General features: G+C 48.6%; 2 protein-coding genes across 3 annotated transcripts in view; one reads left to right on the forward strand and one right to left on the reverse strand.

Moving 5' to 3' along the window:
* Nucleotides 1-5,168, reverse strand: part of ARHGEF39 (Rho guanine nucleotide exchange factor 39) — a 72,941-nt gene extending 67,773 nt beyond the window's left edge. For both annotated transcript variants that reach the window (XM_034788224.1, XM_034788223.1), the window contains exon 1: nucleotides 5,093-5,168. In XM_034788224.1, the coding sequence (XP_034644115.1) occupies nucleotides 5,093-5,158 (66 nt within the window). In that variant the 5' untranslated portion in view covers nucleotides 5,159-5,168. The remainder of the gene's footprint in view (nucleotides 1-5,092) is intronic.
* Nucleotides 5,169-14,684: 9,516 nt separating this feature from the next.
* LOC117886627 (myosin-IIIb-like) overlaps nucleotides 14,685-27,609 on the forward strand; it is a 115,119-nt gene continuing 102,194 nt past the window's right edge. Inside the window, exons 1-7 of the mRNA XM_034788617.1 lie at nucleotides 14,685-14,893; nucleotides 15,505-15,570; nucleotides 16,323-16,454; nucleotides 22,000-22,102; nucleotides 26,329-26,431; nucleotides 26,516-26,672; nucleotides 27,225-27,327. Coding sequence (XP_034644508.1) covers nucleotides 16,345-16,454; nucleotides 22,000-22,102; nucleotides 26,329-26,431; nucleotides 26,516-26,672; nucleotides 27,225-27,327 — 576 coding nt within the window. The 5' untranslated portion in view covers nucleotides 14,685-14,893; nucleotides 15,505-15,570; nucleotides 16,323-16,344. The remainder of the gene's footprint in view (nucleotides 14,894-15,504; nucleotides 15,571-16,322; nucleotides 16,455-21,999; nucleotides 22,103-26,328; nucleotides 26,432-26,515; nucleotides 26,673-27,224; nucleotides 27,328-27,609) is intronic.

A 27,609-nucleotide genomic window follows, 5' to 3' on the forward strand; every position in this document is an offset into this window, starting at 1 on the left:
TTTAAACAGAGTAGTGTTCCTGAAGACGCGAGCATCATGAACCCTTCCCGGCCAGCCCACGTTGATGTTGGTGAAATGTCCCTTGTGATCCACAAGTGCTTGCAGCACCATTGAAAAGTACCCCTTGCGGTTTATGTACTGGGTACCCTGATGCTCCAGTGCCAAGATAGGGATATGGGTTCCATCTATCGCCCCACCACAGTTAGGGAATCCCATTGCAGCAAAGACATCCACTATGACCTGCACATTTCCCAGAATCACTACCTTTCGTAGCTGCAGCTCAGTGATTGCTTTGGCTACTTGCATCACAGCAGCCCCCACAGTAGATTTGCCCACTCCAAACTGATTCCCAACTGACCAGTAGCTGTCTGGCGTTGCAGGCTTCCACAGGGCTATCGCCACTCGCTTCTCAACTGTGAGGGCTGCTCTCATCTTGGTATTCTGGCGCTTCAGGGCAGGGGAAAGCAAGTCACGAAGTTCCATGAAAGTGCCCTTACGCACGCGAAAGTTTCGCAGCCACTGGGAATCTTCCCACACCTGCAACACTATGCGGTCCCACCAGTCTGTGCTTGTTTCCCGGGCCCAGAATCGGCGTTCCACGGCTATAACCTGCCCCATTAACAGCATGATCTCCAAAGCACCGGGGCCCGCGGTTTGATGGAATTCCATGTCCATGTCCTCATCACTCTCGCCGCCGAGCTGCCATAGCCTGGTTTTGCAGGTTCTGATTCAGCATAAACTGCACGATAACACGCAAGGTGTTTACAATGTTCATGACTGCTGTCTTGAGCTGAGCGGGCTCCATGCTTGCCATGGTATGGCGTCTGCACTGTTCACCCAGGAAAAAGGCGCGAAACGGTTGTCTGCCGTTGCTTCCCTGGAGGGGGGGCGGGATGTACCCAGAACCACCCGCGACAATGTTTTTAGCCCCATCAGGCATTGGGATCTCAATCCAGAATTCCAATGGGCGGAGGAGACTGCAGGAACTATGGGATAGCTATGGGATAGCTACCCAGAGTGCAACACTCCGGAAATCAACGCTAGCCCCGGTACATGGACGCACACCGCCGAATTAATGTGCTTAGTGTGGCCACATACATTTGACTTTATACAATGTTTCCAAAATTCGAATTCTGTAAATTCGGATTAATCCCGTAGCGTAGACATACCCATAACATGGGGAAGTAGATTCAATGTGATGGCAATACAGCGGTGCACAGACAATCCAGGAATTTTTTGGAAAATGTAGGGGGGGCAATTTCCTGGTGCAAGTGCTGGAGGAACTAACTAGGGGCAGAGCTCTTCTTGACCTGCTGCTCACAAACCGGGAAGAATTAGTAGGGGGAAGCAAAAGTGGATGGGAACCTGGGAGGCAGTGACCATGAAATGGTCAAGTTCAGGATCCTGACACAAGGAAGAAAGGAGAGCAGCAGTATATGGACCCTGGACTTCAGAAAAGCAGACTGACTCCCTCAGGGAACTGATGGGCGGGATCCGCTGGGAGAATAACATGAGGGGGAAAGGAGTTCAGGAGAGTTGGCTGTATTTTAAAGAATCCTTATTGAGGTTGCATGAGCAAACCATCCCGATGTGTAGAAAGAATAGTAAATATGGCAGGCGACCAGTTTGGCTTAACAGAGAAATCCTTGCTGATATTAAACACAAAAAAGAAACTTACAAGAAGTGGAAGATTGGACAAATGACCAGGGAGGAGTATAAAAATATTGCTCCAGCATGCAGGAGTGAAATCAGGAAGGCCATATCACACTTGGAGTTGCAGCTAGCAAGAGATGTTAAGAGTAACAAGAAGGGTTTCTTCAGATATGTTAGCAACAAAAAGAAAGTCAAGGAAAGTGTGGGCCCTTTACTGAACGGGGGAGGTAACCTAGTGACAGAGGATGTGGAAAAAACTAATGTACTCAATGCTTTTTTTGCCTCTGTCTTCACAAACAAGGTCAGCTTCCAGACTACTGCACTGGGCAGCACAGCAAAGGGAGAAGGTGACCAGCCCTCTGTGGAGAAAGAAGTGGTTCGGGACTATTTAGAAAAGCTGGATGAGCACTAATCCATGGGGCCAGATGCGCTGTATCCGAGGGTGCTAAAGGAGTTGGCGGATGTGATTGCAGAGCCATTGGCCATTATCTTTGAAAACTCATGGTGATCGGGGGAGGTCCCAGATGACTGGAAAAAGGCTAATGTAGTGCCCATCTTTAAAAAAGGGAAGAAGGAGGATCCGGGGAACTACAGGCCAGTCAGCCTCACCTCAGTCCCTGGAAAAATCATGGAGCAGGTCCTCAAGGAATCAATTCTAAAGCAGTTAGGAGGAAAGTTCCTAAAAGTTCCTAACTGTCAGGGTCGTTAAGCACTGGAATAAATTGCCTAGGGAGGTTGTGGAATCTCCATGTCTGGAGATATTTAAGAGAAGGTTTGATAAATGTCAATCAGGGATGGTCTAGACAGTATTTGGTCCTGCCATGAGGGCAGGGGACTGGACTCGATGACCTCTCGAGGTCCCTTCCAGTCCTAGAATCTATGAATCTATAAGTGATCAGGAATAGTCAGCATGGATTCACCAAGGGCAAGTCATGCCTGACTAACCTAATTGCCTTCTATGAGGAGATAACTGGGTCCGTGGATGAGGGGAAAGCAGTGGACGTGTTATTCCTTGACTTTAGCAAAGCTTTTGATACGGTCTCCCACAGTATTCTTGCCAACAAGTTAAAGAAGAATGGATTGGATGAATGGATTGGATGAATGGACTATAAGGTGGATAAAAAGCTGGCTAGATCGTCGGGCTCAACAGGTAGTGATCAATGGCTCCATGTCTAGTTGGCAGTTGGTATCAAGCGGAGTGCCCCAAAAGTCAGTCCTGGGGCCAGTTTTGTTCAATATCTTCATTAATGATCTGGAGGATGGCGTGGATTACACTCTTAGGAGGTTTGCAGATGACACCTAACTGGGACAAGTGGTAGATACACTGGAGGGTAGGGATAGGATACAGAGGGACCTAGACAAATTAGAGGATTGGGAGAAAAGAAACCTCTTGAGGTTCAACAAGGACAAGTGCAGAGTCCTGCACTTAGGATGGAATAATTCCATGCACTGCTACAGACTAGGGACCAAATGGCTAGGCAGCAGTTCCGCAGAAAAGGACCTAGAGGTTACAGTAGACGAAAAACTGGATATGAGTCAACAGTGTGCCCTTGTTGCCAAGAAGGCTAACGGCATTTTGGGCTGTATAAGTGGGGCATTGCCAGCAGATCGAGGGGCGTGATCTTTCCCCTCTATTCGACATTGGTGAGGCCTCATCTGGAGTACTGTGTCCAGTTTTGGGGCCCACGCTACAAGAAGGATGTGGAAAAATTGGAAAGAGTCCAGCGGAGGGCAACAAAAATGATTAGGGGGCTGGAGCATATGACTTATGAGGAGAGGCTGAGGGAAACTGGGATTGTTTAGTCTGCAGAAGAGAAGAATGAGGGGGGATTTGATAGCTGCTTTCAACTACCTGAAAGGGGGTTCCAAAGAGGATGGCTCTAGAATGTTCTCAGTGGTACCAGATGACAGAACAAGGAGTAATGGTCTCAAGTTGCAGTGAGGGAGGTTTAGGTTGGATATTAGGAAAAAAAATTCACTAGGAGGGTGGTGAAGCACTCGAATGGGTTACCTAGGGAGGTGGTGGAATCTCCTTCCTTAGAGGTTTTTAAGGTCAGGCTTGACAAAGCCCTAGCTGGGATGATTTAGTTGGGGTAGGTCCTGCTTTGAGCAGGGGGTTGGACTAGATGACCTCCTGAGGTCCCTTCCAACCCTGATATTCTATGATTCTAAGTTGAAAATGAAGAGGCAGAGAGAGGGATATGAGGGAGAAAGATGACACCTTAGAGAGGAATATGAGATGTTACAGAGATGGAAGTTTGGGATGTTAGGGAGAAAGGATGAAAAGTTGGGATGGATATAGAACAGAAATGTATAGGGGTGCAGTACCTATCCTCCACACAAGCCCCACAGGGTCTCCCTCAATACTGCTGATGCAGGGAAGGGATGAGGGTACGGGAAGCAAGTGTAATAAATAGTAAGAATGATATCAAGATCTCTGATTGAGGGAATATGGCTGCCATCTGTGAATAATACTCATAATTTAGAAGGCTGTAGAGACCTCTGGCTGATGCTGCATGTGCAGGTAGCAGCTGTAGCGAAGGGCAATCCTTTCCATCTGCATGCAGTAAGATAAATGTGGACATTTCTCTGAAATAGTAGAGCCATACTCCATTTAACCATGTTTTTTGTCATCTTGATATTGGACTCTTACAGCATGCTGGGAGGCACAAGTAGTGATTAGGGCGCAGATCCACAAGGATATCAGGTGGGTCCCTTTCAAATCCAGGAGTAGGACGTGGTGGTAGTTCCCATATAACTTTTTGCCTAGTGGTTAGAGCACTCACCTGAGATATGGGAGCCCCAGCTACCAGAAAGGGATAAAAGATTTGAATAGGGCATCTCCCTCTCAGGAGAATCCTCTGACCACTGTCCTATGGGATACTCTGATGTGGGGCTCCCTCCATCTCTCCAGCTGAAGCTGTTCCATTGTGGATACATAATGAAAGAGCAATTGGAGTAGGAGGACTGGACCACAGAGTCAATCCTTCCCACTGTGACCCAATGATTGTGACTGTGGATAAACGCCTACAGTCATTACTCCCAGTCCTCCCCCCAACACAGCTCTCCCTCTCCCCCCACAACAAAGTACAACAGCAGAGCACATGGTCCGCCTGCCCCTCCACACACACACACACAATACATCAGAACAAAGCCTCTGTCCCCCACCCCACAGGACAGCGCATGACTCTGGCTCCCTCCCCCGACACCCACACACAGAATGGGGGGAGCACAGACGTGTCCCCCCCGTACAACGGGACAGCACACGGCCCTGCTGCTCCCTGCCCCCGTACAGCGGGGAGCGCCCCTACCCTGGGCCCCCACCGGCTCTCCCACACGGACGGGACCACGGCACAGATTACATCACCCTCGGGCCCTCAGGAGGGCGCGGCTCCGAGGGAGTGAAGCCGACCCCTGGGGACCCCCGGCGCCCCCTTACCTGCGCTCGCTGGGCCTCAGCCAGTAACACGAGTCCCGGCCAGAGCCGCCCCGCCCCGCCCCGCATTCAAACGGCAGCTGCCGCGCGAGCCCGGGGGGCGTGGCCACGGCGGGCAGAGCCCCTCCTCCCTGCCGCCCCTGGCCTGCGCGGGGACAGCGCAGCGCCCCGCCCAGCCGGCTCGCGGCCAGGTCGGGCTGTTTGGCGCTTCCCAGCTCGAGCTCGGCTTGGGCTCGGGAACGCCGGGCCTGGGGAGACTTGGGGGGCCAGGCCAGAGAGGGACAGGCGGCAAAGGGAGCGGAGGGCGGAGATAACGGGGACGGGGTCTGAGGCGAGGGGAGGCGCGGGCGGGGGCCGGTCTGAGGCGAGGGGAGACCTTGGGGCCGGTCTGAGGCAAGGGGACACCTTGGGGCGGGTCTGAGGCAAGGGGAGGCCTTGGGGCGGGTCTGAGGACCCGTTTTGCGGTGAGGGGACTGGGCAGTCCCCGTGGTTTGTCACTTGCAGGGTTTGTTCTCTCTGCCCCGCCGTCCCACAGAAAGGCTAGGAAGGACCCATCCGCCTGGGAGGCGCAGAGGCGGGGAAAGGGCAGGCTCGGACGGAGGGGAGCAGTAGGGGGATGGGGTGGTTAGGAAGCCGAGGGCGGGAAAGGAGGTCTGAGAGAGTCGCGGGGGGAAGAAGTGCAATATCTAAGAAATCGTTCAGGCGAGAGAGAGAGAGAGAGGTCAGCGTCAAGATGAAAGAATAAAGTGAAAGATGTTAAAAATGAGTCTGAGGGAAAGAGAAGAAAGGAAAGCAGCAGCCGGCCCAAGAGGACAATGGATGGTGCCTCCTGGAAAGTACAATTGAAACAATTAGTTTAGGATAAGCTATAGCTATACAGGTGTAAGCACTTCCATACTGGCATAAATGCGCCCACAGGAGGGAAGAGAGTGGTATTATTTATAGGGGTGTCAATTAATCGCAGTGTTTAATCGCACTGTTAAACAATAGAATACCAATTGAAATGTATTAAATATTTTGGATGTTTTTCTACATTTTCATATATATTGTATTCGGTGTTGTAATTGAAATCAGTGTATATTATTATTGATTACAAGTACTTGCACTGTAAAAGAAACAAAAGAAATAGTATTTTTCAATTCACCTCATACAAGTACTGTAGTGCAATCTCTGTGTGGTGAAAGTGCAATTTACAAAAGTAGACTTTTTTTTGTTACATAATTACTCAAAAACAAAACAATGTAAAACTTAAGTGCTTACAACTCCAGTCAGTCCTACAACCCAAACGCTAAGACAAACAAGTTTGTTTACATTTACAGGATATAATGCTGCCCTCTTCTTATTTACGATGTCAACAGAAAGTGAGAATAGGTATTTGCATGGAACTTTCTAGCCGGCATTCATTCATAGGTTTTAAGGCCCGTCTTGACAAAGCCCTGGCTGGGATGATTTAGTTGGGGATTGGTCCTGCTTTGAGCAGGGGGTTGGACTAGATGACCTCTTGAGGTCCCTTCCAACCCTGATACAATACTTCTGTTAGGCCTGGTCTACACTACGACTTTAATTCGGATTTATCAGCGTTAATTGGAATTTACCCTGCACCCGTCCACACAATGACGCCATTTAATTCAAAATAAAAGGCTCTTTAAATCGATTTCTGTACTCCACCCTGACGAGCGGAGTAGCGCCAAAATCGATTTTAACATTTCAAATTAGGGATAGTGTGGCCGCAATTCGATGGTATTGGCCTCCGGGAGCTATCCCACAGTGCATCATTGTGACCACTCTGGACAGCAATCTAAACTCGGATGCACTGGCCAGGTAGACAGGAAAAGCCCCGCGAACATTTGAATTTCATTTCCTGTTTGCCCAGTGTGGAGAGCACAGGTGACCACAGATAGCTCATCAGCACAGGTAACCATGCAGGCCGATAATCGAAAAAGAGCTCCAGCATGGACCGTACGGGAGGTACTGGATCTGATCGCTATATGGGGAGAGGATTCAGTGCTAGCAGAACTTCGTTCTAAAAGACGAAATGCCAAAACTTTTGAAAAAATTTCCAAGGGCATGATGGAGAGAGGCCACAATAGGGACTCAGATCAGTGCCGCGTGAAAGTCAAGGAGCTCAGACAAGCCTATCAAAAAACAAAGGAAGCAAACGGTCGCTCCGGGTCAGAGCCGCGGACATGCCGCTTCTACGCCGAGCTGCATGCAATTCTAGGGGGGGCCGCCACCACTACCCCACCTGTGACCGTGGATTCCGGGTCGGGGATAGTCTCATCAGCTACACCTGAGGATTCTGCGGATGGGGAAGAGGAGGAGGAGGATGAGCTTGCAGAGAGCACACAGCACTCCGTTCTCCCCAACAGCCAGGATCTTTTTCTCAGCCTGACTGAAGTACCCTCCCAACCCTCCCAAGCCAGTATCCAAGACCATGACCCCATGGAAGAGACCTCAGGTGAGTTTACCTTTTAAAATATAAAACTTGTTTTAAAAGCAAGCGGTTTTTAATGATTACTTTGCCCTGAGGACTTGGGATGCATTCGCGGCCAGTTCAGATACTGGAAAAGTTTGTTAACATGTCTGGGGATGGAGCGGAAATCCTCCAGGGACATCTCCATGAAGCTCTCCTGGAGGTACCCCAAAAGCCTTGCCACAAGGTTTCTGGGCAGTGCAGCCTTATTCCGTCCTCCATGGTAGGACACTTGACCACGCCATGCTTGCAGCAAGTAATCTGGTATCATTGCCTGACAAAGCCTGGCAGCGTATGGTCCCAGTGTTTGCTGGCATTCAAGCAACATCCGTTCTTTATCTTGCTGTGTAATCCTCAGGAGAGTGATATCACTCATGGTAACCTGGTTGAGATACGGGAACTTAATTAAGGGGACAGAAGTGGCCGTTCCTACTGGGCTGTTTGCCTGTGGCTGAAAATAAATCCTTCCCTGCAGTTAGCCAAGCGCAGGGGGGAAATTGGCCCTGAGCTTTTCGCGTTTGGCTAGCAGGGATCTTCCCTGATACCAGCCACGCGGTGGGGGAGGGATAAAGCGATCATCCAGAGAATTGGATGGGGGGGGGTTAGTTTGTTTTCTGCTGCTGCTGAATGTTAACAGAAAAACCGCAGCACTCAACGGGCTTTGCTTGGTATGTGGGAAAGGAGGGCGCAGAAGCCGAAAGACAATGGCTTACCATGGCCACGTGCAAGCCGAATTCTGTTGCCCGGACCTGTGATCTCTAGCAGCAAAGCCACAGGCACTCAGTATTAAGAGGCAAAATGCGACCTTGCACAGAAATCACATGTGCTATGTAATGTGAATAGTGTTGGTCACCGTGAAAGAGTATAAGCATTGTTCTGCAAAATGTATCTTTTTAAAAAATTCTCTCTTTTTTTCCCCTCCCTACAGCAGCTGCAAATTCTTCAAGCCTCCCTCCTCCATCCCGAAGGCTATCACAGATAAGGCGTCGGAAAAAGAAGACGCGAGACGAGATGTTTGCAGAAATTATGGAATCCACCCGCAGTGACAGAGCTCATCTGAATGAGTGGAAGGACACTGTTTCAAAGTATAGGAAAGAAGCCAGTGAACGTGAGGACAGGAGGGACCAACGTGAGGACAGGAGGGACGCTCGAGATGAGAGGTGGCGGCAGGAAGATCAGAGGAGGCAGGATGCAATGCTGGGGCTGCTGCGTGAGCAAACAGACATGCTCCGGCGTCTGGTGGAGCTTCAGGAACGGCTGCAGGAAAACAGAGTGCCGATACAGCCCCTGTACCCCCCTCCCCCCTCCCCTTGTTCCATATCCTCCTCACCCAGACGTGTAAGAACGCGGGGGGGGGGGAGGCTCCGTACACCTTCCCATTCCACCCCAGTGGACAGCCCAAGCAAAAGGCTGTCATTTTTTTAACCTTTTTTTAGTGGCCTTTTCCTTCCCACCGATCCTCCTCCCAAACCCAACCCGGGTTCCCTCCCTCTTTTTATAATCTATTAATAAAGACTAAATGATTTTTAAATGATAGTGACTTTATTTGGTTTGAAAGCAAGCTGGGGGAAGGGGGAGGGTGGGTTCCTTACAGAAAATGAGTCAATAAAGGGGGAGGGTTTTCATGAAGGAGAAACAAACAGATATTTCACACTGTAGCCTGGCCAGTCATGAAACTGGTTTTCAAAGCTTCTCTGATGCACAGCGCTTCCTGGTGTGCTCTTCTAATCGCCCTGGTGTCTGGCTGCGCGTAATCAGCAGCCAGGCGATTTGCCTCAGCCTCCCACCCCACCATAAAGGTCTCCCCCTTACTTTCACAGAGATTGCGGAGCACGCAGCAAGTAGAAATAACAATGGGGAGATTGGTTTGGCTGAGGTCTGAGCGAGTCAATAATGAACGCCAGCGACCTTTTAAACGGCCAAATGCACATTCTACCACCATTCTGCACTTGCTCAGCCTGTAGTTGAACAGCTCCTGACTCCTGTCCAGACTGCCTGTGTATGGCTTCATGAGCCATGGCATTAAGGGGTAGGCTGGGTCCCCAAGAATAACTATTGGCATTTCAACATCCCCAACGGTTATTTTCTGGTCCGGAAAGTAAGTCCCTTGCTGCAGCCCTTTAAACAGAGTAGTGTTCCTGAAGACGCGAGCATCATGAACCCTTCCCGGCCAGCCCACGTTGATGTTGGTGAAACGTCCCTTGTGATCCACCAGTGCTTGCAGCACCATTGAAAAGTACCCCTTGCAGTTTATGTACTGGGTACCCTGGTGCTCCGGTGCCAAGATAGAGATATGGGTTCCATCTATCGCCCCACCACAGTTAGGGAATCCCATTGCAGCAAAGCCATCCACTATGGCCTGCACATTTCGCAGAGTCACTACCTTTCGTAGCAGCACCTGAGTGATTGCTTTGGCTACTTGCATCACAACAGCCCCCACAGTAGATTTGCCCACTCCAAATTGATTCCCGACTGACCGGTAGCTGTCTGGCATTGCAAGCTTCCACAGGGCTATCGCCACGCGCTTCTCAACTGTGAGGGCTGCTCTCATCTTGATATTCTGGCGTTTCAGGGCAGGGGACAGCAAGTCACAAAGTTCCATGAAAGTGCCCTTATGCATGCGAAAGTTCCGCAGCCACTGGGAATCATCCCACACCTGCAACACTATGCGGTCCCATCAGTCTGTGCTTGTTTCCCTTGCCCAGAATCGGCGTTCCATGGATAGAACCTGCCCCATTAACAACATGATCTCCAAAGCACCGGGGCCCGTGGTTTCACAGAATTCTGTGTCCGTGTCCGTGTCCACGTCCATGTCCTCATCAGGCTTGTCGCTGCGCTGTCGCTGCCGCTGCCTCCTCGCCTCGTTTTTCTGGTCCTGGCTCAGCATAAACTCCACGAGAACGCGCGAGGTGTTTACAATGTTCATGACTGCTGTCTTGAGCTGAGCGGGCTTCATGGTTGCCGTGGTATGGAGTCTGCAGTGTTCACCCAGGAAAAAAGGCGCGAAATGGTTGTCTGCCGTCCGTTGCTTTCATGCAGGGAGGGAGGGAGGGGGTGAGGCTGTACCCAGAACCACCTGCAACAATGTTTTTTGTCCCATCAGGCACTGGGCTCTCAACCCAGAATTCCAATGGGCGCAGGAGACTGCGGGAACTATGGGATAGCTATGGGATAGCTACCCACAGTGCAACGCTCCAGAAATCGACGCTAGCCCCTGTACTTGGACGCACACCGCCGAATTAATGTGCTTAGTGTGGCCGCATACATTCGACTTTATACAATCTGTTTCCCAACGTCGAATTATATAAATTCGGATTAATCCCGTAGTGTAGACATACCCTTAGTCTTAAAGGTGCCACAGGACCCTCTGTTGCTCATCCCAGCCAGGGCTTTGTCAAGCCGTGCCTTAAAAACCTCCAAGGAAGGAGATTCCACCACCTCTCTAGGTAACCCATTCCAGTGCTTCACCGCCCTCCTAGTGAAAAAGTTTTTCCTAATATCCAACTTAAACCTCCCCCGCTGCAACTTGAGACCATTACTCCTTGTTCTGTCATCTGCCACCACTGAGAACAGCCTAGCTCCATCCTCTTTGGAACCCCGCTTCAGGTAGTTGAAAGCAGCTATCAAATCTCCCCCTCACTCTTCTTTTCTGCAGACTAAACAAGCCCAGTTCCCTCAGCCTCTCCTCATAAGTCATGTGCCTCAGCCCCCTGACCATTTTCGTTGCCCTCCGCTGGACTCCCTCCAATTTGTCCACATCCTTTTTGTAGTGCGGGGCCCAAAACTGGACACAATACTCCAGATATGGCCTCACCAGTGCTGAATAGAGGGGAATAATCACTTCCCTCAATCTGCTGGCAAGGCTCCTACTAATGCAGCCCAATATGCCGTTAGCCTTCTTGGCAACAAGGGCACACTGCCGACTCATATCCAGCTTCTCATCCACTGTAAACCCCAGGTCCTTTTCTGCAGAACTGCTGCTTAGCCAGCAAGGGGGAAGACTAGCGGGTGAAAAGGCAAGTGATTGTGACTGTAACATCACTGTCTCAGTCCTTTGCCCTAGGGGAGTGCTCCCCAGATTTTTTAAAGCTATGAGCTTATCTACACAGTTTTTGTACTGCTTTAACTATATTGGTTTAGAAACTGATAATTAAGCAGTCTAACGCTTTAGTGTGGGGCACAATTGTAGTGGCATAAAGTGTATAGAACAGTCTTAACCCCAACTTCAAGAAAATTAAACAAATCATCCCTCCCCCCTTCAATTCTCTCATATGTTAAAAGCCTATCCAAAATGAGTGGTCACATGAAGTTCCTGCACATTTAAAAAAAACCTTGAAAAAGGCTAGGCTGCTGGTGTGCTGATACCACAGCTTATCACAATGTTGACTAACATTGTGTCATTGTTTCCTTGTACTGTCCTCTCAGTCCATCTGTATTGGTCTGTTGTTGCTTGTAGGCTCTTTGTGCCTTTGTGTTCTGTGTTTGTACAGTGCCTAGAACAACAGGACTCTGGCCATAACTGGGGCTCTCCTAGGTGCTCCAACACAAATAATAAATAAATAAATCAGGGCTGTCAAGTGATTAAAAAAATTGTGATTAATCGCACTGTTAAACAAGAATAGAATGCCATTTATTTAAATATTTTTGGATGTTTTCTACATTTTCAAATATATTGATTTCAATTACAGCACAGAATACAAAGTGTGCAGTGCTCCCTTTATATTTATTTTTTATGACAAGTACTTGCACTGTAAAAAAAACAAAATAAATAGTATTTTTCAATTCATCTAATACAAGTACTGTAGTGCAATCTCTTTATCATGAAAGTTAAATTTAAAAAGTAGAATTATGTACAAAAAAAAACTGCATTCAAAAATAAAACAAAGTAAAGCTTTAGAACCTGCAAGTCCACTCAGTCCTACTTCTTGTTCAGCCAGTCGCTCAGACAAACAAGTTTGTTCACATTTGCAGGAGATAATGCTGCCTGCTTCTTGTTTACAATGTCACCTGAAAATGAGAACAGGCATTCTCATGGCACTGTTGTAGCCGGCATCACAAGATATTTATGTGCCAGATGCGCTAAAGATTCATATGTCCCTTCATGCTTCAACCCCATTCCAGGGGACATGCGTCCATACTGATGACAGCTTCTGCTTGATAACAATCCAAAGCAGTGCGGACCAATGCATGTTCATTTTCATTATCTGAGTCAGATGCCATCAGCAGAAGGTTGATTTTCTTTTTTGGTGGTTTGGGTTCTGTAGTTTCCTCATCAGAGTGTTGCTCTTTTAAGACCTTTGAAAGCATGCTCCACACCCCGTCCCTCTCAGACTTTGGAAGGCACTTCAGATTCTTAAACCTTGGGTTGAGTGCTTTAGCTATCTTTCGAAATCTCACATTGATACCTTATAGTCCCGAACCACTTCCTTCTCCACAGAGGGCTGGTCACCTCCTCCCCATACTGTGCTGCCCAGTGCAGCAGTCTGGGAGCTGACCTTGTTTGTGAAGACAGAGGCAAAAAAAGCATTGAGTACATTAGCTTTTTCCACATCCTGCAAGTTTGCAGATGACATTAAACTGGGAGGAGTGGTAGATACGCTGGAGGGTAGGGACAGGATACAGAGGGACCTAGACAAATTAGAGGATTGGGCGAAAAGAAACCTGATAAGGTTCAACAAGGACAAGTGCAGAGTCCTGCACTTAGGATGGAAGAATCCCATTCACTGTTACAGACTAGGGACCGAATGGCTAGGAAGCAGTTCTGCAGAAAAGGACCTAAGGGTTACAGTGGACGAGAAGCTGGATATGAGTCTAACGGCATATTGGGCTGCATTAGTAGGAGCATTGCCAGTAGATTGAGGGAAGTGATTATTCCCCTCTATTCAGCACTGGTGAGGCCATATCTGGAGTATTGTGTCCAGTTTTGGGCCCCGCACTACAAAAAAGATGTGGACAAATTGGAGGGAGTCCAGCGGAGGGCAACGAAAATGGTCAGAGGGCTGAGGCACATGACTTATGAGGAGAGGCTGAGGGAACTGGGATTGTTTAGTCTCCAGAAGAGAAGAATGAGGGGGGATTTGATAGCTGCTTTCAACTACCTGAAGCGGGGTTCCAAAGAGGATGGAGCTAGGCTGTTCTCAGTGGTGGCAGATGACAGAACAAGGAGCAATGGTCTCAAGTTGCAGTGGGGGAGGTCTAGGTTGGATATTAGGAAACACTAATTCACTGGGAGGGTGGTGAAGCACTGGAATGGGTTACCTAGGGAGTGGTTTCTAAGACCTGGCCTCCCCAACTAAATTGGTCCTGCTTTGAGCAGGGGGTTGGACTAGATGACCTCCTGGCGTCTCTTCTAACCCAAATCTTCTATGCTTATGTCCTGCATATGTAGAAATTAACATTCTTGCACTCTGGCACAAGGTATTTTGTGTTTCCTTGTGTGAGTGTAGACACAAAGCCATCCTTTCTCTGTGAGGATGGCTCATGAAGAAATATAAAATATACTTCCAAGGCAGATGGTGACCCATCTGTCAAGGGTAGAGAGTTTTTTTAAACTAGTTTTACCTCAGCTCTGCTGGTGGTGCTGTGTCTGGGGATCATTGGCTCAGGTAGCACCATGAGTTGCTTAACTTCTCTGTATCTTTATGAACAAAGGGAATTGCCCTGGTTATGCCGTGTGCTGGGATCCCTCCTATGAGGGCAGAGTGGCTGTAGTGGGGATACTCTAGGGGTTCAGCCCCATTATGTGAAAGTCGTGGTTAGAGCTGGACCCCAGACTTCACTGCCCTGTGGCCAGGTGATTGGGAGTCACTCCTCAGACAAAAACGAGGAGTTCTTGTGACACCTTAGAGACTAACACATTTATTTGAGCATAAGCTTTCCTGGGCTAGAACCCACTTCACCGGATGCACGGAGTGGAAAATACAAGCTGGAGTCTGTAAGCTCCTAGAGACTTTTTGGTGAGAAAACCATGTTGTCCAGCCGAGCTTGGCTGTCGGGCCGGCGGAAGGGCGCGCGCAGGGGGAGTGGGGGCTGAGATGGAACTGCCTGACCCAGGGCGGGGCTGGGGGCCAGAAAGGGAGGAGAGGGGGAGGGGCCGATTGACACGCTGAGTGGGGGCGAGTCTCGAAGGCTCCTGGGCGGAAGCTCGCTTGCAGCTGCCGCTGCTCGGTGCCGGGTCGGGCTCGGAGCCAAGCCTTGCTGGGATGGTGCCTCCCGGGGAGCGGGGGCTGCTGGCCTGCGGCGGGGCCGATGACCTGGCTGCCCTGGAGGAGCTGGACGAGGCGAGGTTGCTGGAGAATCTGAGCGGCCGCTTCCTGCAGCAGCGAGTCTATGTGAGGGGGGAGCCGGGGCCGGGGCCGGGACCGTCCTGGGGGGGGTCTGCTGTCGGGTCTCCCCTCGTTGGGAAATGACTGGAGGGTGGGAGAAGGGAGTCCCGCGGGACACCAGGCGGAGGTGCGGGGCGGGCGACTGAGCCCACGGGACGCTGGAAGTGGGTAAGGGGGCTGAGGGACCCCGCAGGACATCGTGTGACACTGTGTGTGAGAGGGGGGGACTCCAGGGATGGGGGGTAGGTGACCCCGCGGGTGACTGGGGGGTGTCGGGACACCAGGAGCGTGTGGGCAGTGCTTAATGTGTGCTGCCAGGCTGAGCCCCAGCACCCCTATGCTTGCAGCCTCAATTATGCAAATAAAAAAAAATGCTTGAGCCCTGGGGTACCTCTTTCATTACAAATTCAGTACTGTGTCTGGTGTTGGAGGGAGACCCACGGGAACACTGGAGACGTGTTGGGTGGGAGACCCTGTGGGACACTGGGGAAGTTGGGGAGGGAGACCCCATGGGACATGGTTTCCTCGCCACTCCTCAGTAGTGTAGTGCAAGGGGTCCATGGGGCACTGTGCAATGTTTGCTTACCTGGTTGGTGGGAATTTTCCATTTACATCAGACATATATTGGGGACATTCTGATTGCGGTGAACCCGTTCCAGAGTCTTCCGCTCTACGAGAAACCAGTAAGTGTCCCCTCATTCCAGTGTATGGTGGGGGGAGGTGCAGGTGGCCTTCCACGGGGGGCGGGCCAGACAAGGGAACAGAGTTGTGCACCCTTTGCTCTTGATGTTTGAATCACATTACTTCCCTGTGAAGTTACATTGTTACCCATAAGGAATATGACTAGTTGGGCTTTTGTAGGAGGCTTTTCCATGTACTTTTGAGTTCCTATTTTTTTCAAAATGTAGTAAGTTTCATATGGATTTTGTCAGCTGTGTTTTGATTTCTCTATATCACCCATGGCTCTAGGTGCTTCATCCTATTTGAAACAAACAAAATATTTTAGACAGTTTTAAATCTACAATGTACTCATTGAACTGACCATCCAGTAGTAAAAAACAATCCTGCTTGCAGCAACCCTCATGTCATACCTACTGTTTACACCCTACCCTCGCCCTCCTCCCCACAAATGCTCAAGAACAGAGATAATCTTCTGGCTTATTGCAAAGGTCCTAAGCAGGGCAGCGGCATGGGGTTCCGGGGCGCATTATGTTTCTGGAAATCTTCATCTGACATATGGTGTATTGTTTGATCTGCTCTATCAAACCCTGCAAAATGTAATCTAAACTACATACTAAAAAAAAGAAACCAACAACTCTGATGGCTTCTCCTTCCCTTGTCTCAGTGCCTAGCCGAAGTGAGGAGGGGAGAATTTACCCTCTGTCCCCTAACTGTTCTGGTATTTCACTTTAATTGAATTCTCCCCTGCTCCTAGGTATCTGAGAAATATCAGAACCATGACAAGGGCACCCTACCCCCCCCACATCTTTGCTATTGCTGACAGAGCATACCAGGCCATGCTGGGGCATCTGGCAACAGGACCTCAGAATCAGTGTATCGTCATCAGGTAAGAGAAAACAATTCAAAATATTCGTAGGTCTCCATATCATGGGACAGTATGGTCTTGTCAGACCAGCATCACTGACAGGGAAAGCAGACAAGATGGAACTATCAACTTTGCACCTTCTAGTCTGTGGCCAGTGCCCTTATTAAACTGGTGTTTAAAGAAGGGGGAATGAAGACCAAAGGCCTCTTGCTGGAATCCATTGAAGTGCTTATTATGGTGGTTGAAACAGAAGCTGTAAGGTGTATTCCCACATACCTACCCTTTGCCCTTCCCATTCCTTTCTTAAGAGTTGACTACGGGGGCAGTGAGTTCAGAGTCATAGAATCATAGAAGATTAGGGTTGGAAGAGACCTTAGGACGTCATCTCGTCCAACCCCCAGCTCAAAGCAGGACCAACTCCAACTAAATCATCCCAGCCAGGGCTTTGTCAAGCCAGGCCTTAAAAACCTGCCTTAATGATCTGGAGGATGGCGTGGACTGCACCCTCAGCAAGTTTGCAAATGACACTAAACTGGGAGGAGTGGTAGATACGCTGGAGGGTAGGGATAGGATACAGAGGGACCTAGACAAATTAGAGGATTGGACCAAAAGAAATTTGATGAGGTTCAACAAGGACAAGTGCAGAGTCCTGCACTTAGGAAGGAAGAATCCCATGCATTGCTACAAACTAGGGACCGAGTGGCTAGGCAGCAGTTCCGCAGAAAAGGACCTAGCGGGTTACAGTGGACAAGAAGCTGGATATGAGTCGCCAGTGTGCCCTTGTTGCCAAGAAGACTAACAGCATTTGGGGCTGTATAAGTAGGGGCATTGTCAGCAGATCGAGGGACGTGATCATTCCCCTCTATTCGACATTGGTGAGGCCTCATCCGGAGTACTGTGTCCAGTTCTGGGCCCCAAACTACAAGAAGGATGTGGAAAAATTGGAAAGAGTCCAGCGGAGGGCAGCAAAAATGATTAGGGGCCTGGAGCACATGAGTTATGAGGAGAGGCTGAGGGAACTGGGATTGTTCAGTCTGCAGAAGAGAAGAATGAGGGGGGATTTGATAGCTGCTTTCAGTTATCTGAAGGGGGGTTCCAAAGAGGATTGATCTAGACTGTTTTCAGTGGTGACAGATGACAGAACAAGGAGCAATGGTCTCAAGTTGCAATGGGTGAGGTCTATGTTGTATATTAGGGGGAAAAAAAATCACTAGGAGAGTGGTGAAGCACTGGAATGGGTTACCTAGGGTGGTGGTGGAATCTCCTTCCTTAGAGGCTTTTAAGGTCAGGCTTGACAAAGCCCTGGTTGGGATGATTTAGTTGGGGATTGGTCCTGTTTTGAGCAGAGGGTTGGACTAGATGACCTCCTGCAGACCCTTCCAACCATGATATTCTATGATTCTATGAACCTCTAAGGATGGAGATTCCACCACCTCCCTAGGTAACCCATTCCAGTGCTTCACCACCCTCCTAGTGAAATAGATTTTCCTAATATCCAGTATTAAATTCTGCAAAAATTGAACGGAGCCCCAGTATGATGATGGCCTGGGGTTTTGGCCAGATGTGTCTTATTGAACAATGCTTACAGGGAGAAGAAATGACAGAGAAAGAATATGTGTGTCTGGGGCAGACATGCTTTGGGATCACAGATCACTTGGGTAATAAATATTATCAGTCTCCGAGTTAGAGAATGGATGGCAGCTCTTGGAGTTTGTGCCTGGACAATTAGGTACATCAGTGGTGAGAAATACTAATAGGAAACTCACCCTTTCTTTCCAGACAAGGACCTGGCTACAGTGATTTGCTTGTTGTCATCTTCAGATTGGATAACTGTAACTCGCTGTATCTATAGAAGCAATGCAGAGATGGAAGTGATGTGCAAAATCCAGCTCCCTGCCTTCTCAAGGGGATGGGCTGCTGCAAATACTTTACACCTGTGCTCTGATCCCTCAGCTGTTTCCCAGTCTTCTTCCATTGCTTGTTTGAGGTTCTGATATTCAGTGTCCTCAGTGGTTCAGGACCAAGCTTAATTTGCAAACGCATCTCTATCCACAACCTATTTGAGGGCACTGTTTTTCTGGAGCAATACAGCTGCCAAAGCCCATGGTGAAGTGTATGAGAGATGGAAGTAAATATTTTTGGGTGAGGCAGTTCAGTGTGGAGATTGAGCTAATTGGGAGTCTGACCCACTTTGAAGTTTGCTGTAGGTGCCTCCTCTTTGGGAAAAGCAGCTCCTACTGTAACTAGTATAATGAGGATTAAAAAAACAAAATAAAACCTTATTCCCAAAGTTGAGGCTCCTATAACCACAGAGTCAAGGAAGGAAGAAGAGCAGAAACCACCCCCTCATCCCCACCCCCGAGCCCTTTAGAGACCTGGCTATGAAGATCTAATTGACCTGGGGTGCTCTAGACACTACAGCAATGGGCAGTATAACATAGATACTTATAAAAGGAGTGAATTTGCTGTGGAACCCTGACATGATAAACAGGGAATCCCATGATGTCATCATTAGACTTAGTGGAACTGTACAGTTCCCCTGAGGGAACCAGCTGGAGGCAAAAGCCCCTTGGGCACAACTGAGGGAACACAGCTGCTGACTGAGGGCCCAGCTCTTCAGGCAGCAGCGCAGAAGTAAGGTTGGCGATACCATATCATGCCATCCCTACTTCTGTGCTGGTGCTGACGGTGACTCTGCCTTCAGAGCAGGGCTCCTGGCCAGCAGCCGCCACTCTCCATCTGCCCAGCTCTGAAGGCAGCGCTGCCACCAGCTGTGGTGCAGAAGTAAGGTTAGCAGTATTGCAGTCCCCCGCACAAAACTTTGTGATTCCCCCCCCCCCACTTTTTTGGGTCGGGACCTCTACAATTTACAACACCATGAAATTTCAGATTTAAATGGCTGAAATAATGAAATGTACGATTTAAAAAATCCTATGACCATGAAATTGACCAAAATGGATGGTGAATTTGGTAGGGCCTTAATCATATCGTATATATCAGGTTATTAACTAGCTTCTCCAGTGCTACAACAGGAAGTTCATGGTTTGCGTTATCTGCAAACAGCAAAGGCAATAACTGAGAACACTTAGTGTGAATAAAGATCTGGGGAAGGGGGAAGGGAAGGCACCCTTACTACACATAGCTAAGGCTATGTTTTAGTCATGGGTATTTTTAGTAAAAGTCATGGACAGGTCACAGGCAATAAAGAAAAAGTCACGGCCCCGTGACCTGTCCATGACTTTTACTAAAAATACCTGTGACTAAATCTTACCTGTTGGGAGGGGGGTGTTCCAGAAGACTGCTGCAGGGGGGCGGCCCGGCCTGGCCCAGGGCCCCCAGCCGCTGCTGCAGGGGGTGTCCCCGGGTCCCCCTGCCACCGCCACCAGTATGAGCGGGGGACAGCCTGGGGCTCCACCACCTCCACTGCTGGTCTGGGCAGGGAGGGCCCGGGGCCCTGCCAATGCTGGTCTGGGCGGAGGACAGCCTGGGGCCCTGGGGCCCCACCGCCTCTTGTCCTGGACTGTTGCTCCAGGGCAGCGCTGGGGACCAGCTGCCTGGGGCCGCCAGAGCAGTGGCTGGTGCGGCTGGCCCTGGGGCTTCCCCAGCTGCCGGGGTGGTCCTGGGGTCAGCTGCACCAGCACTGCAAAATTCACAGAGGTCACGGAAAGTAACAGAAGCCGTGACTTCCATGACCTCCGTGAATGATTCGCAGCCTTACGCATAGCCCGTCGAAGTAGCAGCTAGTATTGGGGCAATGTTTTATTCCATTGCTTCTGGGCATACAGATTGTCACACAGATGAGAGGTCCCATCTTTAACTGACCAGGAAATAGCATGGCCTCTGTGATCTGTACATTCCTCACTACCCAGATTAGTCACTGCAACTCACTCTGCTGGGTTCCAATGCAAATGTGTCTCAGAGACTTCAGCTGGCGCATTGCGTAACAGCCATCTCGTAGATATGATCACATTGCCCTGTTCTCTGAATTCCACTGTCTCCATTCCTGCTGGTGTCAAAGCTAAATTAAGTCCTCGCCTTAATATGCTTTGCTCTAGGACCTGGCCAACTGGGAGATAGCCTCAGATAGCTGTATTCAGCGTGCACAATACAGGGGACAGAGTTATCTCAGCAGCAGGGTCTGGTGATGGAACTCCCTGTCAGAGGGCAGTGTTGAGACCTATAGAGCCTTTCCTCAGCCGTGGCTCCCATTAAAACTAACCAGCTGCCCCAACCCTGCGACCTGGGGGAGGGCAGGCATTACATAGTTCCTGACTCCAAGAGCTTACATTCTGTCTTTTTATTCTATATTTGTGTGATACCCAGCACATTGGGGGCCCTGATCCATGACTGGGGTTCCTAGATAATGCCACAATATAAATAACGGGATACTAAATGCCCTCAGTTTCTTTGTAGCTGTTCAGTGCTTAAGTGCATAGATGGTGAGTGCCCTAGAAATACCATAAAGAGAAGGTGGTTTTAGTGATTACTGTGTAAGGCCATGAGCATCCAGTGGAAGTCTGGGTGGGTCACAACCCCCTTTTGGAAACTGGTGTGTCTCTGTAACCCAATAACAGAAGGCTGGGACTTTTCCTCCTTGCTGAGTGCCAAATTGGCACACTATACCCCTCCCCCACATACCAGAGCAATACCCAACCACCTGGCTGTGTGTTGACCCTAGATTCCTGTCCAGCCTGGTGCATGTCAAATCAAGATGGTCTCCCTTTCTCCTTTGCTGCTGTCCTATGTCTTGTTTAGAGAGAGGAGTTCAGGTCACCAGCCCCCCGCCACCTGAATCCCAGGAGTCTGCTTGTCCCAGCACTCCAGTAGACTGTACATCTCCCCTCCACTACACCCTGTAGCCACAGAGAGCTGCAGAGCAGAAGCCACACCTGGGACACAAAGTGCAGTGCCCAGGTGTGTAAACAGTCCTGCCCTTTGGAGTATGTGCGCTATTTCCTGCTTCTGCTCTGTGACTGACAGATCTTCACACAGGATGACGTCTTAGTGCACATGTGCTGTCACGGGACCACAGCCCAATTAAGGACATGGAAGCAGTGGGACGAGTTCTGCTTGTAAGGGTGGGGAGGGGAGGGAATGCCTAGTATATGTGAAGGATTCAGTGAGACAGGTGCCTTTCAAGGTCATTCCTCCCTCTTTGCCAAGAGCTGGGGACACTAAGAAATTCCTTTTGGCTCCACTGCTTAAGGGGCTGCCCAGTGGGTCAAGTTCACAGATAGGTGGGAGACAATGTCAGTGTGGGTAAGACCCCTCCATCCCTAGGGTCAGGGAAGAATCTCAAGTGGAGGGTGTTAAATTGCTACACTGTGTGTGGAGGCTTACTAGGGGATCAGTGCCCTATAGAACCTGTTGCCGGGGGGGATGGGTCAAGGTAGTGCTAATGTGGGCACTGCCAGTAGGAGGCACCTGGAGCTGTGCAGTAGTGTTGGTACATGCGGGGGGTGTTGGTTCAGAGAAAGGGGAGATGCACTGAGGCATAAGGGGAACAGCAGTTGCCTCCTAGTGGTGGTCGAGTTTCCTGTCCTCACCCTCTGCTCTTTTTTGACAGCGGAGAGAGTGGTGCAGGGAAAACCGAGAGTGTAAAGCTACTGCTGCAACACATCATGCACCTGTGCAAGGGCAACTCACAGCTGGAGCAGCAGATACTGCAGGTGAGTCGCTGAAATAGAATGTGGGGGGACAGACGGAAGGGTGGTCACAGAGCAACTCACAATTGGCTCAGGGGGTTCTACAGATGAGTCACTGGGAGTGGCAAAAGCACAGGGTAAATGAAATCTTAGCAATGGTATAAATCCAATACTAGATTGTCAGACATGATGTAGACAAGACACATGGGTTCATTAAATATTTGGCAAGAAGCGGGATGATATACTGATTACTGAAATAATTTCTATTCTGTCAGTAATTAGGGAGGATGTTAAACAGCATCTTTTTCAAGTTAAAGATTTCTAAATCAGCAGGACCAGATAAGTTGTATCTAAGAATGTTAAAAGAATCAGCTAAGGAGTTCTCTGAACCATTAATGTTTTTTATTAAATCTTGGAACACTGGGGAAGAGTCTAGTCCAGTGGACTAGAAAATATCCAATGTTGTGCCAATATTTTAAAAGAATAAACAGTATGTCCCCGGTCATAGGCTGGTTAGCCTGATGTTGATCCCAGTCAAAATCATGGAAAGGCTGGTATGGGATGCAGTCAGTAAAGATGCTGTAGCTAAGAGGGCAAATATGATCATTGAATGTATGTGGAGGGGAGTATCAAGTAGAAACAGGGAGGTGGCATTGCTTCTATATATAGCATTAATGATTCCATTATTGGAATAGTGTGTTCAGTTCTGGTGTCCACTCCTCCAAAAGGATGTTGACAAATTGGAAAGGGTTCAGAAGAGAGCTACAAAAATGATTCAAGGTCAGGAAAACCTGCCTTACAGCGAGAGACTAAAGAAACTCTTTAGGTTGGGGATCGACTGGCTAAGCAGCAGTTTTCAGAAAAGGACCTGGGGATTACAATGGGCGAGAAGCTGGATATGAGTCAGTAGTGTGCCCTTGTTACCAAGAAGGCCAACGGCATATTGGGCTGTATTAGTAGGAGCATTGCCAACCGATCAAGGGAAGTGATTATTCCCCTCTATTTGGCACTGGTGAGGCCACATCTGGAGTATTGCGTCCAGTTTTGGTTCCCCCACTACAGAAGGGATGTGGACAAATTGGAGAGAGTCCAACGGAGGGCAACAAAAATGATTAGGGGGCTGGGGCACATGACTTGCAAGGAGAGGCTGAGGGAACTGGGGTTATTTAGTCTGCAGAAGAGAAGAGTGAGGGAGGATGGAGCTAGGCTGTCCTCAGTGGTGGCAGATGACAGAACATGAAGCAATGGTCTCAAGTTGTAGTGAGAGAGGTCTAGGTTGGATATTAGGAAACACTTTTTCACTAGGAGGCTGGTAAAGCACTGGAATGGGTTACCTAGGGAGCTGGTGGAATCTCCATCCTTAGAGACTTGACAAAGCCCTGGGTGGGATGATTTAGTTGGTGTTAGTCCTGCTTTGAGCAGGGGGATGGACTAGATGACCTCCTGAGGTCTTTTCCAACCTTAGTATTCTATGATTCTATGATAGCTCAGTCTATTTAGTTTATCCAAGAGAAGGTAAATGGGTAACTTGATCATTGCCTATGTTTACCTACCTGGGGGGAAAGAGATTTCAGATAGCAGAGGTCTCTTTAATCTAACAAACAAAGGCATAACAAGATCCAGTTTCTGGACGCTGAAGCAAGACAAATTCAGACTGGAAATAAAGTACGCATATTTAACAAAAAGAACAAGGAGTACTTGTGGGACCTTAGGGTGCCACAAGTACTCCTCGTTCTTTCTGCTGATACAGACTAACACGGCTACCACTCTGAAACATATTTAACAGTGAGGGCAATTAACCATTGGAACAACTGACATAAGGATGTGATGTATTCTTCATCACTTGAAGTACAGTTTTTTAATTCAAGACTAGATATCTTTTTAAAGGAGGTGCTATAGCTCAGCCAGAAGTTAGGTGCTTGATGGAGTGATTACTGGGGGAGTTTCTCTGGCCTCTTGTGCAGGAGGCCAAATTAGAGGATCATGATGGTCCCTTCTGGCTTTAAAATCTCTGAATTGCAGCTGGAGTATTGGAACCTGCAGGTGAGTCACTGCAGGAGGTTGGGGGCATAGGGCAACCTGTAGTGGAGCAGTGGAGCTTTCTCATATTTGTAGATTATCATGTGGCGGGGCCCTTCCATCCCCAGTTATTATTAGCCAAGCTTGTCAGATTCTTTTGAGTCCTATAATTCAGTCCTTCTGCCCCATATTAATTTCTCTATGAACTTCCCCCAATGCGTCTATCTTTCTATCATTGAGTTCCCTAGACCTGCACACAGTATCCCATGTGGGACCATCCATGAGAGGGACCCCTCCTCACCCTCACTGATTGGTGGGAGTGGGAGACTTCTGGGATTGAGGGGCTGAGGGCAGAATCCCAAGGGTTCTCTCCAGGACCTGACAGACTGTCCTCTCCTTGCTCCAGGATGTGGTGCCTTTGCTTATACAGTCCATGGTTGCATTGGATTATTTTGCTGCCGTGTGCATTTCCAGCTGCATTTGAGCGACTCAAATCTTATTTTTTTCTCTCTGGCTCCTCAAGAGGCCATGAAACATAAACATAAGAACGGCCGTACTGGGTCAGACCAAAGGTCAATCTAGCCCAGTATCCTGTCTACTGACAGTGGCCAGTGCCAGGTGCCCCAGAGGGAGTGAACCTACCAGGTAATGATCAAGTAATCTCTTTCCTGCCATCCGTCTCCACCCTCTGACAAACAGGCTAGGGACACCATTCCTTACCCATCCTGGCAAATAGCCATTCATGGATTTAACCTCCATGAATTTATCTAGTTCTCTTTTAAACCCTGTGATCGTCCTAGCCTTCAGAACCTCCTCAGGCAAGGAGTTCCACAGATTGACTGTGCACTGTGTGAAGAAGAACTTCCTTTTTTTTGTTTTTTTTTTGTTTTAAACCTGCTGCCCATTAATTTCATTTGGTGGCCCCTAGTGCTTGTATTATGGGAATAAGTAAATAACTTTTCCTTATATACTTTCTCCACATCACTCATGATTTTATATACCTCTATCTCATCTCCCCTTAGTCTCCTCTTTTCCAAGATGAAAAGTCCTAGCCTCTTTAATCTCCCCTCATATGGGACCCATTCCAAACCCCTAATCATTTTAGTTTCCCTTCTCTGAACCTTTTCTAGTGCCTGTATATCTTTTTTGAGGTGAGGAAACCACATCTGTACACAGTATTCAAGATGTGGGCGTACCATCGATTTTATATAAGGGCAATAATATATTCTCCGTCTTACTCTCTATCTCCTTTTTAATGATTCCTAACATCCTGTTTGCTTTTTTGACTGCCTCTGCACACTGCGTGGACGTCTTCAGAGAACTATCCATGATGACTCCAAGATCTCTTTCCTGATTTGTTGTAGCTAAATTAGTCCCCATCCTATTTTTTCCAATGTGCATTACTTTACATTTATCCACATTAAATTTCATTTGCTATTTTGTTGCCCAATCACTTAGTTTTGTGAGATCTTTTTGAAGTTCTTCACAATCTGCTTTGGTCCTAACTATCTTGAGCAGTTTAGTATCATCTGCAAACTTTGCCACCTCACTGTTTACCCCTTTCTCCAGATCATTTATGAATAAGTTGAATAGGATTGGTCCTAGGACAGACCCTTGGGGAACACCGCTAGTTACCCCTCTCCATTCTGAGAATTTACCATTAATTCCTACCCTTTGTTCCCTGTCTTTTAACCAGTTCTCAATCCATGAAGGGACCTTCCCTCTTATCCCATGACAACTTAATTTACGTAAGAGCCTTTGGTGAGGGACCTTGTCAAAGGCTTTCTGGAAATCCAAGTACACTATGTCCACTGGATCCCCCTTGTCCACATGTGTTGACCCTTTCAAAGAACTCCAATAGATTAGTAAGACACGATTTCCCTTTACAGAAACCATGTTGATTTTTGCCCAACAATTTGTTGTTCTAGGTGTCTGACAATTTTATTTTTTACTATTGTTTCAACTAATTTGCCCGGTACTGATGTTAGACTTACTGGTCTGTAATTGCCGGGATCACCTCTAGAGCCCTTTTTAAATATTGGAGTTACATTAGCTATCTTCCAGTCACTGGGTACAGAAGCCGATTTAAAGGACAGGTTACAAACCCTAGTTATGAGGCTGTTTCACATGATACCTTCTGCAACCTCGTTGGGCCATTGTAGATGGGAGGGGACATTATGGGTTCCATATTGCTTAGACCTCCCCATCAGCTCTGTGCATTTCCCTTCCAGGTGAACCCATTGCTTGAAGCCTTTGGCAATGCACAAACAGTGATGAATGACAACAGCAGCCGCTTTGGAAAATACATGCAGCTGAGGTTCCAAAGGAGTACAGGTGAGACCCAGGACTAGATCTCTGGGTGTGTGGAACCTGCAATCTGTTTGCTGATTTCTTTCCTTCTGCCCCTTCCCCATGTAGTGAGGGGTGCCAAGCTGAGTGAGTATCTGCTAGAGAAGTCTCGTGTGGTGCAACAAGATGCTGGAGAGAGGAATTTCCATGTCTTCTACTATATGTTTACTGGGCTCACTGCAGAGGAAAAGGAGATGTATGGGCTGCTAGATCCCTCGTTGTACAGGTATGTGAGTGGCAGGTCCTGCTCTGGCTTCTCAGTGGAGTGGAGGTCAGAATAATGGGCTCCTACAGCCCCATATGGGAGAGAGTGGGGAAAAGGATTTGACTTGGTGGACGGAAACCCCAAGCTGTTACTTTTTAAGATGTAGATTTTTTGCTCATGTGGCTTTTCCTGCCAATGTATAGCCATTTAGCGGGTGATGGCCCATTTGGCCTATTTACACCTGGCTGAGGTGCCAGTTTGTCCTTTCATAGAATCATAGGACTGGAAGGGACCTCGAGAGGCAGGACTAAGTATTTGGTCTCTGAGGAACTGGTTTGGCTGCTTCCCAGATCGGAATACACCTTAGTAACACCATACAGTGGAATCTTATAACTTTATGAGCACAATATTGACCAGTGAGTTATGAGTTTTCAAATGATACCTCACAAGGCATATTCAGACAAAGATTATTATAATAGCGTGCATGGGGTGAATACAGGGGTACAGAGCATCACCGTATGTAGACTGTACCCGAATACAAATAATATCAGGTTGACTCACTTGTCTCCCCAGATACATAAGTGGATGGTTTAGGACAGAGGATGTGACTGAGTGCTGGAAGCACAAGTACTGGGAGATGCGTAATGCCCTAGACATGGTGGGCTTCCAGGAACAGGTGAGTACAGTGTGCACTCTGTCACCATCTCCACCCCCTCTGCTCAGTCAGCCCATTTGCTCCACTTCTACTTCCCTCCTTCAGTTTGCTGTGCTGCTTGCAGGCTGGCAGATTCAGTGTAGATCTCCTTTCCCCCCGCCACATATCTGACCTTTCTCTCCCTCCATCACTGCAGGAAGTTTGAAGTTCCACTGGAAGAGGGCTGCTTGCTCATCATGTGTATGTACGTGCCCCCACACATCTGTGGTACCAGCCCCAAGCCATCTCTGTTGTGTATTTTAG

The sequence above is a fragment of the Trachemys scripta genome, chromosome 13 (assembly GCF_013100865.1).
Source record: "Trachemys scripta elegans isolate TJP31775 chromosome 13, CAS_Tse_1.0, whole genome shotgun sequence".
NCBI lineage: Eukaryota > Metazoa > Chordata > Testudines > Emydidae > Trachemys > Trachemys scripta.